The sequence below is a fragment of the Hemicordylus capensis genome, chromosome 5 (assembly GCF_027244095.1).
Source record: "Hemicordylus capensis ecotype Gifberg chromosome 5, rHemCap1.1.pri, whole genome shotgun sequence".
Taxonomy (NCBI): domain Eukaryota; kingdom Metazoa; phylum Chordata; class Lepidosauria; order Squamata; family Cordylidae; genus Hemicordylus; species Hemicordylus capensis.
In genome coordinates, this window is record NC_069661.1 from 115,991,013 (window position 1) to 116,003,462 (window position 12,450).

The 12,450-nt window shown below is 41.8% G+C and overlaps 1 protein-coding gene across 8 annotated transcripts in view; it reads right to left on the reverse strand.

Moving 5' to 3' along the window:
- The window catches only part of SLIT2 (slit guidance ligand 2), a 426,589-nt gene that overhangs the window by 145,782 nt on the left and 268,357 nt on the right, over window positions 1–12,450 (reverse strand). For all 8 annotated transcript variants that reach the window (XM_053253821.1, XM_053253820.1, XM_053253817.1 and 5 more), the window contains 2 exons: window positions 5,998–6,161; window positions 4,046–4,184 (listed from right to left, as the gene is read on the reverse strand). In XM_053253821.1, the coding sequence (XP_053109796.1) occupies window positions 4,046–4,184; window positions 5,998–6,161 (303 nt within the window). The remainder of the gene's footprint in view (window positions 1–4,045; window positions 4,185–5,997; window positions 6,162–12,450) is intronic.

The following is a 12,450-nucleotide window of genomic DNA, read 5'->3' on the forward strand; positions in this document are numbered from 1 at the left end:
ACACATATATATATCTGCTTAAATTGTATCATGTGTGTTACAACTAGGGTTGCCACATGCCCAGGATTTGCCTGAACAATCCAGGAATCGGATGTCCTGTCTAAGATGTAGGAAAAGTGTCATCCTGGACATTTTATGTCAAAGAAATTGAGCAGGATGATTGCTTCTATTAGTTTTAGTCATTTTCCTGGTACTTCTCTCAAGGCATTGTAGCTACATGGTGTCAATGTTTAAAAGCCTCACATTCTTACCCTTTCTCAGACACAGTGCTGCTAGCTGACTAGATTGGCTGTTACTTACTAGCACCATTATTATGGTCCCCAGTCCCCTAAAAGGCTCACCGTCTAAAAATAAACACAAAGTAGACACCAGTAACAACCACTGGAGGGATGCTGCACTGGGGTTAATTAAGAGAAACACCACTTTGAAAGCTGCCTCTGCCTAGTTAGCAGGGCGCTCTCTCTATGGCTAAATAAACCACTTTCCCTCTTTATAGATCATCTCTATAATTAGTAAGGGGGGAATGGGCTTCTGGGTTTATCTGCGACTTATATGGACAGAAAGAACCCCCTTTTCTCTAGAGAACATTTTTGGGGTCCCATTCTTCTTTCTCTAACAGTAATGGCCTGATGCAGCACCTGACCTCTTGTGAGAGCCCCTCTTAGCCAATCGGAAGTATTTCCTGTATGGAGTAGCAGGATGAAATGCAAGGAGCAGGAGGCCTTAAAACAAAACAGTCATTTATGTTTACAATATGAAGTTCTGCAGAAGCTCCACTCCCAGCTATTGCTCCCAAAACTATATGAGCTCCTAATCCTCACCTGTGCAAAGAACTCTATAGGGGAAAATGCGTGAAACAGCCACCAAGCTCCACTGTTGAGTACTCTTTCCAATCCCGGTCAAAAAACAGCCCTTAATCTTCTGAACCTAAGAGATGCGCAAGTTCTCAATGCAGAGACAACTTTCATATCTCCCAAGCAGGGAAAATTCAAGAATGCATTTAGATATGTCATTACTGAAAAGGAGTAGGAAACACTGGAAACCTAATATCTTGTTTCTTCATCCAAAATGCTCAGCAATTTAACTTGAACACACAACACATTTAAGGCAAGGAGTATCACACATACACACACACACATACACACACACACACACACACACACACACACACACACACACGTTTCCCCCTGAGGTTTCCATTTTAATTCTTCACACCCTCTATCAGATAATAAGTTTCAACCAGTTGAAAGTCCAACAATTAGTAATGTTCTCTGAGAGACACTTAAGCAAGAATCCACTTATTAAATTCCCAGTAATCATAAATAATGTGACTATATGCCTCCGTGTGTATCTTAATCACCAATTTAATGTGTTCACCAATGAGTTGAAATTTATTATCAAATAGAGTGGGGGTGGATTTAAAATGGAAAACTTAGGGGGAAACAGCTTGTTGGTGTATGTGTGTGTGTGTGTGTGTGTGTGTGTGTGTGTGTGTGAGAGAGAGAGAGAGAGAGAGAGAGAGAGAGAGAGAGAGAGAGAGAGAGAGAGAGAGAGATAGATGTTGGAGGAGCTACTCCTTGTACAAGAAGTAGTTCCGTTTCATTTCATTTTGCTCATAGTTGTAACTAGGGTTGACACATTTGTCAGAGAGAATTTATGGGCACAACTGTCAGGGGAGCCCCAACAAATTGTTAAAACCGTACTATTTCAGACACAATTTGATTGAACATCTAACTCCTAATACCAAATTCTAGCTCTGAATGGTAGCCACACCCCTGCTCCCATACTTCTGGAAGGTGCTAATTGAGCAAAGAGAGATCTTTTTAAAGTGATGATCCTCTTTATTTAGCAGGGGGAGAGCAACTGGCCCTATCCATCTCCAGCACAGCATCTCTGCAGTGGCTGTTGCTAGTGTCTATCTTATGTTCCTTTTCTAGATTGTGAACTCTTTGAGGACAGGGAGCCACTTTATTTATTTGTTTATGTATCTGTATCTATGTAAACCTCTTTGGGAACTTTTGTTGAAAAGTTTTTTGTTGAAAATATATAAATATTTGGTGTATTTGAATTTGTCATATTTGTGGACATTTGGTCTCTGGGGCATTCCATCATTGTGAAGCAACTACAATGTCTCCTTTATTGTACATCTCCCAATGTGCACATGGTTCACAGATGGCAGCAGTAAAATGATATACTTCTCTTTGGGTAGATAAGGGATGAGGCCACAATCCTCAACATATTTATTTGGAATTACTTTCTCCTGAAAGTGATGGCAATTGTTTCAGCATAAGTTATTTAGAAGTATAGCAGTGATCAGGATACTAAGAACTTTACAAAAAAGTGTTTTTAAAAACAAAGGCTGGTTAATTCAGTCTTGGAGATTCAAGGAACTAACTAGCTTCCAGAACCCTCTAGAGATATTTTCAGTAAATCTGCTGAGTGCCTTATCTTCTGATATTAAGATGGTGACCCGCTAATCTCGGGTGGTACGTGGCACATTTTGCAATAGTTCCAGAGAGAGACAGAAGGCAGGGAGGAGGCCTCAGAAGAGAGGAAAGGGCAAGCAATGAGTGGGTGGTGGTGGGGAGGCCAGGTGGCCGGTGGGAGGGTGGGTGGAGAGGAGAGGGCAAGTGGTGGTGGGTGGGGAGAGGAAAGGGCAATCAGCAGGGGGTGGTGGTGAGAGGAAAGTGGTGGGGGGCAGCAGAGACAGGAAAGGATGAGCGGCAGGGGAGTGGCGAGGAGAGGAAAGGGCGAGCAACGAGCAGGCGGGTGAGAGGAAAGGTTGAGCGGCAAGCAGGCGGGGGGAGAGGAAAGGGTGAGCGTCGAGCAGGTGGGAGAGAGGAAAGAGTGAGCGGCAAGCAGGTGGGAGAGAGGAAAGGGTGAGCAGCAAGCAGGTGGGAGAGAGGAAAGGGTGAGCAGCAAGCAGGTGGGAGAGAGGAAAGGGTGAGCGGCAAGCAGGTGGGAGAGAGGAAAGGGTGAGCGGCAAGCAGGAGGGAGAGGTAAGAAGGAAAGGGTGAGCGGGCAGGGGGAGGCAGAACAAGTTGGGACTTCTGTTGCCCCACCAAGTCTTGGGGGGAGGCTGAGCAGGAGGGGAAGGCTGAGTGAGGGGGCCTTCTGTCACCCCACCAAGTCTCTGGGGTGAGGAAGGTAGAGTGAGGGGGTGGGGAAGGCCGAGTGCATTAGCACTTACACACAGATGCTCTATGCGGATTCAGCTAGTTAACATTTAAGTTTGCTGGTCAATGACCGAATAAACTTATAACCTTTAAAAGTCATCAAGTTTATGGTTTCTAGGTGTTCTATTTCATCACATTACTCTGAAGAATGGCACACTTGAAGTGGCTGAAGAAAGAATAGAGCATCTTCACCACACTGAAATGTAAGTATCTCATATGTGATTGTTTTAAATTATGGCTAATGTCATGTAAGGGGAGTGAACTACAAATTTAAAGACAATGTATGCCCAATTTTGAATATATATTTTTAATGGAGTTTGAATTGCTGTATTTAGCATAGAGAAGCAAATACAAGATTATGTGAAAGAAAATTTGGTTGATCCACACCCAGTTATATAACCAGAAAAGGAAACGTTTCTCTATGTTCCATCTCAGCACTATACAAACTTGTGATAGCAAGCCCAAGGCATGGGGCTACAATTTAGTGGCAGGGAACATGCTTCGCATGCAAAAAGATTCAAGTTAAATCCCTGGCATCTCTAAGTAGGGTTGGGAAGATCCCTGTCTGAAATCCTAGGCAGACATTGCCAATCCATGTGGAGCAGGGATAGAATTGGCAGTCCAGCTGTTGCTGAACTACAACTCCCATCATCTCCAGACACAATTTTCTAGTGGCCAGGGATGATGGGAGTTGTAGTTCAGCAATACCTGGAGTTCCATTGTTGCCTGCCCCAGTGTAGACAATACAAACCTAGATGTACCAGTGGTCTGACTCAGGATAAAACAGCAGCATACATTCAACAAATATAAAGAAGCAATATGAAAGAAAAGCATAAGTAAATGCAGGGGGGAAATACCCTGTTACATACATTTCTGTTATGGTTTCTGGCAGATTGGTTGGGATCTCCGTAAGTCCTTTCCCACGGCAGTCCACAATGTTGTTACTACAGGTACATGCAGCGGGGCAGTGCAAGACGCTGCAGGAGGGAGCCATAAAAGACTGATGACCTGGAAACAGTAACAGATTGCTACTTCTAAAACCGTAAGAATGCTATTAATGAAAAACCTAACTCATTTTAATGCTACAGCGATCACAAAAAGTAGTTTTTCCTATCCCTTCCTAACTCCCAAATACAAATTTCAAATGCTTTATTAAAAACATACACAAAAGCAGCTGCTTTGCTTTCATACACTGTATAGGTGATACTATCAGGTGATACTGATAGGTGTACAGATTCCACCATAGTACATCGAGCACTTGAGTGACAATATAGAGCTTGTATAGGGAAACAACTTCTTTATCTAACTCTCAGTCTTTATGTTAACTTAGAAGAAAACGTAATTTATGTGCAGCCTTCGTTAGCAACAATAGCTATATGTTCAGCAGTCTGTCTATTTATAGGAGCTTTTTGAAATTGTTCAGCAAAGCCAGTAAGCAAATCAAATTAACCCTTCGGTAAGCATATATAGAATATTGCTGCTTGTTCTGTAGAATGCATAGGACCACCAGCTGCCATATTCAAGAAGTAATATTCAATTGAAACTTCATTTTTTTAAAAAATAAAAAGTTAACATGTACCACTGTTGTATGCATAAGCTTTGAGAATGCAACAGTGTTTACTGTCAATTTAATTTCTAGTATAAATTGAGATGTATTTATTTTTAAAGAAAATGCACTTGCCTTCTTCCTCATCTAGGGGATATAAATAAAGAGAGATAGAAATTAACGAGTTAGTAAGAAGCCATTAGTCATTTTATTATTTCATTGCAAAAACAGAAAAGCTACAGACATGGCAAACTGTACAAAATGTATTCTATTTTCCATGCCATTGGGATTCCTCTGTGAGAGGTGGTTATGAAACTATAGAAAATGCTGGAGCAAAAGGATAAACTGTGTATAAACTTCAAACTTATACATATTTCATACAAAAAGCTCTGCGTGCACATATTCTGTACCCACATATGCATGTTGCATAGTCTTCTCCCGCAGAGTATATGTAGCTTTCTTACACAAAGTATATATGCTGTGATGAGAGTAGATAAGATATTTGCTGAGTCTATGCTCAATCCACTTATACACTGGTGCAATTCTCATGTGGAGGGTTCCAATAGGCCTGTTTCCACCCCTTCCACAGCTCTGCTACTGCAAGCAGTGTAACTGGCTGCTCGGGGAAATGGGAAGCCTTTGGGCAGCTCCTGTGTTGCAATCCAGCCTTCCCCCTTGCTCCTGAATAAATTTGTTATGCTCTGGAGTTTATGTATATTGTATCAGGCAGAAAGGGATGCCTCAATGGGGATATGGAAGGCCTGCAGAGGTCTCCCACTTTCCCATCTTCAACTTGCACTGCCTTGAATCTGCATCAGCAGGAACTTGTACACACAGCAGGGTTTACCACAAGTTTACTGGGAGGCTTTACTGTGAACTCAAGGTTGTCCCCAAAATCCTACACAAATAGTGGATTTTTTTTTTAACCCCAGATATAAATCAGGCTACACAGTGATGCACTGTGAAAAACCCAAATTGTGTGTAAGTGCTCCCCGATAACTCGCAGGGACTTTGAGGTAAATCTGGCCAATATGTGAACGCACACCCTCCATTCTGGACGAGATGTGAATTAAAGGGCTTTATAAGCCCCATGTGAAAAACTTCCAGGGATAAAAACAGTGCTCTGTTAAGACTTATCTGCCCACACGGTGACTGGCTCAAGCTCACTATGTTTTGTGTACCATTAGTGAAATTGGTGTTAAACATGCTTTCTGCCAAGCTACTCCTCTAATACGTTGTGTCTGGGTACTTCTAAAATAATATTGATGCTCTTACCACTGCAGATGAATTCTCTTTTCTGAACTTCAGCTACATTGTGACCCCTTAAGTGTGATGGGCCCATGCACTGGGTATAGAGGCCAACCCGAGGTCGCTGACGCAGCCAATCAGATAACCAAGCCAGATGGCAATCACAATAGAGGTTGTTGGAGTGCAGTCGGCTGAAGCAGGGAGCGGGGAGATGAAATAAAACAAAGCAAAAAACAAGTCAGTATGTTTCAAGTAATATATGACAAGTTCCTGGAGAATACAGATCTGGCCGTGGTCACTCATTACCTTGACTTTGGACTATTGTAATGTGCTCTAGGTGAGACTGTCTTTTAAGACTGCCTGGAAACTTTAGCTAGTACAAAATGTTCTGGCAAAACAACTCACCAGCATCAATATTTTGGAGCCTTTGGTTTTCCTACCATAACTTGGAATTGATTTGTTATTGGCTCTCATCTCTTTGATTAGTTGAGCTGCTATTTTTTCATTTGCTAAATTTTGTGTTTGATTTTGTGTTATTGTTTTGTGTTTATTCTAGTATTTGTCACCTTGAGCATTTATTGTGAGTGGAAAGGCAGGATAAACATTATTTAATAAATACATGGGTAATACGACAGCCAGCGTGGTGTAGTGGTTAGAGTGCTGCAACCCGGGAGACCCGAGTTCAAATCCCCATTCAGCCATGATACTAGCTGGGTGACTCTGGGCTAGTCACTTCTCTCTCAGCCTAACCTACTTCACAGGGTTGTTGTGAGAATAAACTGAAGTATGTAGTACACTGCTCTGGGCTCCTTGGAGGAAGAGTGGGATATAAATGTATAAATAAATAAATAAATAAATAAATAAATACATGACCAGTTTCAGTTTTGAACTCCTGAGGATGTGGACAAGCTGCTTGGAGCAGTATGGCCTACCACCTGTTCTTTGGATCCTTGCCCAACATGGCTGTTTTCATCTTGCAGGGAGGTTGTTGGAGATGGCCTAGTTGATATCAACTAGGGGTCACTGTAGGAGGGCAGGATGCCACCTTGTCTGAGGGAGGTGGTGGTTAGACCCCTTCTTAAGAAGGGGAGGAAATTGATTATCTAGACTAATTTCAAACTGGCTTTAGGGCTGGCTATGGGATTGAGATTGCCTTAATCAGTCTGACAGGTGACCTTCGCCAGGCAATTGATAGAGTGAGTGCAACTCTGCTGGTTCTTTTGGATTTCTCAGCAGCTTTCGATACAATCAGCCATGGTACCCTTCTGGATTGCCTGAGGAATTTTGGCGATAGGACGAACTGTTTTACAGTGGTTCCACTCCTATGTCTTGGGTAGATTTCAGATGGTGGCATGTGGTGACAGTTACTCTTCAAAAATGGGAGCTTCTAATGTGGAGTCCCTCAGGGTTCCATTCTGTCACCAATGCTTTTTAATATTTACATGGAGTCCTTTAACTTGGATCTATAGAAAAGTATGTGATTGCATGAAGAATGACCACTGCAGTGACAAGGACATGAAAAAAGTTAAAAGATTTTTCTTCTAATTGAATATATGAGTATTTTGGGTCATGAATGGTCACTATAGTAACTGCCTGTAGAAATCCTTTTAGTAGCTCAAATTTGTTTTCTGCTGAATAAAGCAAATAATTCAGTACAGGCAGAACTCTTCACATTTTTCTCTCTTCCATTTCTTTTGGTTTAATCACAAAAGAGGGGATTAGTTGTTTTTGGCTCCTTAGGACCCAAACTCAAAGCAATGCTTGAAATTAAAAGACCAAATGGCAGCAACTGAGGAATTAAATAAGTTGCCTCTTTCTTGGCAAGGACCTATGCAAGATCCATGGCTTTTTGCCAGGTAGCAAAAAGCACTTTGCTAAAGATAAGATACTAGACAAATATATTCACTAAATTAGGTAAATGACTTCAGCTGGACTTTAACGCATTCTCAAACTAAAGGAATATGACAGAGAAGTATAAATCAACTCTTATTTTCAGAATAATTTATGATGTCACTGACATTCATTTTGCAGTCTGCCTAAGGTATCTACATAACATTACATTAATAAAAAAAACAAGAAGGAGAAAGGGATCAAGAACCTGGTCCAAAAGCTAATTCATCCACTAAAAACAGGTTTCATGAGCAATTTTATAATTTATTTATTTTTAAATTTCTCTCAGAGGAGAGCTGGTCTTGTGGTAGCAAGCATGACTTGTCCCCTTAGCTAAGCAGGGCCCACCCAATATAAAAGGGAGACTAGAAGTGTGAGCACTGTAAGATATTTCCCTTAGGGGATGGAGCTGCTCTGGGAAGAGCAGAAGGTTCCAAGTTCCCTCCCTGGCATCTCCAAGATAGGGCTGAGAGAGATTCCTGCCTGCAACCTTGGAGAAGCCGCTGCCAGTCTGAGAAGACAATACTGAGCTAGATAGACCAGTGGTCTGACACAGTATATAGCAGCTTCCTATGCTCCTAAATTTTGTAAGTCATGTGTTGGCCCTCAGGCCTTTATGGGGAGGAGCCATAGTGCTGTGATAAAGCACATGCTTTGCATGCAGAGGTCGCAGCTTCAATTACTAGCATCCCCAAGTAGGGCTGGGAAAGACCCTTGTCTGAAACCCTGAAGAGCAGCTGCTAGAACAGAAAGAAACAGACTGACAGTCTGACACTATAAACATGAAGCATATATTGCAAAGCAGAATACAATCATTAAAAATATATATAAAACCTGTAACACTGTAAAACATATACAGAGATGCAGCAGCAACACAATCAAAACACCGAAATATTAGGGCTGTGTAGTTGTCTCAGTACAAAAGACATGTTAGACTGTAGGGTGCTATCAGAACTGAATGACATCCATGCTATTGTTGGAACTCTGTGGGAACTCTTGTCTATTGGAATCTCTCCTCTTCCCACACCATTACCCAAGACGGGAAAGGCAGTTGGGGTAACCTTCCGGAGCCAAGAGGACATGATACAGCCTGTCTCCTGCCCCCACTTGGTCCTAGGACTACCAATCCTAGGTCCAAGTAGGGGCAGGGGACAGGCTGCATCATGTCCTCTTGGGTCTGGAAGGACTACCCCCAACTCCCTTCCCATCTTGAGGCTTGAGTTGCTCCTGTAATTTTTTTCTTCCCTAGCTCCCCAGGTACCACAAGGGCTTTGAAAATTTGTATTTGGTTCTAGGGCTGGTTAACTCAGTATATGGCACTGATATATGTTCACAGAGATACGAATCACATTAGCCGCACAGAGTGACATGCGATTATGTGATCTACTGTAAGAGGTAAGGAAAGTAGTGCATGCTACTTGTCCACCGTAGTCCAATGCTAGCAGCTACACTAACATTAGTTTCTGGGACTTCAATTCTAGGTGCTAGAATTACACTAATACTAGATATGAAGATTTAGACCAACAATGTTCATTCTGGTGTCTGAACAGCAAGCAGTTATTAATCATGCCTCTTTCTTTCCCATAATTGTGCATACAATACTATTGTGTGGTGCCATATATATGGCATATATATATAATTAAGTCTTAAAATCTGCTTAAATTGTATCATGTGTGTTACAACTAGAGTTGCCACATGCCCAGGATTTGCCTGAACAATCCAGGAATCGGATGTCCTGTCTAAGATGTAGGAAAAGTGTCATCCTGGACATTTTATGTCAAAGAAATTGAGCAGGATGATTGCTTCTATTAGTTTTAGTCATTTTCCTGGTACTTCTCTCAAGGCATTGTAGCTACATGGTGTCAATGTTTAAAAGCCTCACATTCTTGCCCTTTCTCAGACACAGTGCTGCTAGCTGACTAGATTGGCTGTTACTTACTAGCACCATTATTATTTAATCAATTCATGCACATCCCTACTCAGCAACCCCTCATAGCTGAACTGGCAAACAGTGCAGACCTCGCATTTCTCTCTAAATATAACTTGGACTCTTTAACTATGTAAATAGTCAAATAAAGTTTTGTTGTTTATTTCTTAACTGAGAAACTAGAAGTTATACATATTAGAATATCACAGTCGCAGCTGCTGTCACTCTGTCAAGTCTGATGCTGCAGCAGCTTCTCATTCTCACGCATTGGGTCATGGGTTATGCAGTCTTGCTTTTGCAGTGGGGGGGGGAGAGGGGAAAAAAACTGGTGGACCTTTTTCATCAGATCATTGCACCGTGAGAAACATGGACATCTGGATCTTAGTACTGATTTTCTCAATACTTTAAATGCATCAAGAGTGAGCATCAGATTTGGATTTGAAAGACCATAAACCATTTTACAGTGGTCCCTCTACTTACGAAATTAATCCGTTCCGAATGCACATTTGTAAGTCGAAAAGTTCATAAGTCGAAAAGCGGTTTCCCATAGGAATGCATTGGGAACGGATTAATGCGTTCCGGAGCCTAGAAAAAAGACCCAGACCCCCAGTAAGGCTTGCAAACTGCACAGGAACATTTCTTTTCAAGAATAAACAGGCAGTAAACAGGCAGGCAAGTCAAGGAAACCGCATGTAAAATTCGTAAGTCAAGGAAACCGCATGTAAAATTCGTAAGTCGAGGAAACCCCATCTAAAAATTTGTAAGTCGAAAAAACCGCATCTAAAACCGGATCTAAAACTGCCGTTTGTAACTCGAAAAATACTTATGTCGAGTAGTTTGTAAGTCGAGGGACCACTGTATTTGTAGTTTTAATTTTTTATAAAATTATTATTATTGAACACTGTTTAAATCAACACTGATTTAAAACTTGCTCAATTATTTTTCTGAATTGTCTTAAGCATATTTTATATGCAAGGAACAACTGCTAAAAATGGGAGATTTTGAAGCAAATGCTTAACATAACCTTAATTGCAGCACAGCTGGAAGATGCTATGTTTTGTTTTATTTTATGTATTAGAATCTAGAAGTGTCATTTTAATTTAATTAGGCCTACCAGCATTACAGCAATAAAAGCTTATAAAAGTTTTGCATTCATCATATCCGACAGCCATTCTTAGATTTTACTGTGATATTAAATGAAACATGACTGATTCAATTCCTCAAAATCTTTTTCCACTTTTGTCCCGCAGAATCTATTGAAGATAAAATTTTAGTGTTCTATATTTCAATCACAGGTTCCAGTGTCTTCACCACATGTTAATATCAGTGCAGTGCTTAAGAACAAGCACAAGAATGAAGCCCAAGAAAAATCCTCTCTGAAAATCATCTGGTGTGGACATTTTGAATAGCTAGAAGAAAACCTAACACTCACCCTCATAAATCTATAAGCCCGGATATACAACACCTGGGTCAGCCAAATTAAAGACAAATTTTGTGCCACAATCAAATGAATGGCATTTTTAATCTCTTATAAGATCAAATCTGCCATCCACACTTGCAGCCCTCTGAGGATTATAAACTATTTCCTGAAAGTACATCATGCTGCAGTTGCCATCTTATTTATCAGCTATGCCACTACTATGAACGTAAATCCACCTTAAGGGTCACCTATCCCACAGTACAGGAGGAATGATTTGGTGATGTAAGGGATGGTTTCAGGCCACTGCGTCACCATCAGGTAGTGAACTGAGAGCTCTGGCATTACAAAGGGTCTCTACAAATTTTGTCTTGATGCACTAGCCAAAACCAATTTACTTACTCACCAAACACATTACTTCTACTGACCAACCCTTCCCCAATTTTCATGGCATTTGCACTCCAAGCACAAAAAGTGCTCATTTCAGATCTCTTTTATCTTCTCTTTCTTCTGTCCCTGCCTCCAGTACTGTAATCCCCACCTTGTAAGTGAATTTCTGGCTTTCTCCCAAATATACTGCTTGCTTAGACTCCTGAGAGGGTATTCACATCCCCTCCTCCGCCATCATCGGCCCATTCACACACAGAGCCGCCAAGGCAAAGGGAGGGAGAGATTGGAGAAGAGGCTTTTTAAACAAGCCACAAGTCAAGGAAAGAAGCAAAGCAGGATGGTAAGGAATTATCGTGTCATTCTTACTGCCCCTTTTCTGATCTCTTCCCTCCCTACCTCAGCTGCCTCGGGTGGAGCCTGCCTGCAGAGTGTCCTTCCTCATTAGTTTCTTTTCCTCATGTTAACTGGGGGAGTGGACAAATAGCAGCTTTTCTCTCTGTTGGGGATCTTAGTAGGAGTGCAGCTGATCCCTGATGAGCAGCCTCCAGCAGGGCTTCCAGTGGTGCCTGAGGTGAATATGGCCAGGGAAATGGGTTGCTCCAGGGGTTGTGAGGTAGAGCTGCATGTGCAGCCTGCAGCATCTCTGCAAAGTTCTAGCAAAGAGAACGGTACCAAAAAAAGGCACCCCTGCTTTTGTTCCTTGCCGGTAGGGAAAGGGCATTTGCCACAGGCAAGGAGGTGAGTGGGTTTACTGAAGCCTGGTCAAAGCCCCAAAACAGTCGTTCCCAACCAGTAGCACAAGAAGCTTTGTGGGGTTTAAGGCTTGTAAGGGACACTTCAGGTCCTCCAATCTCTT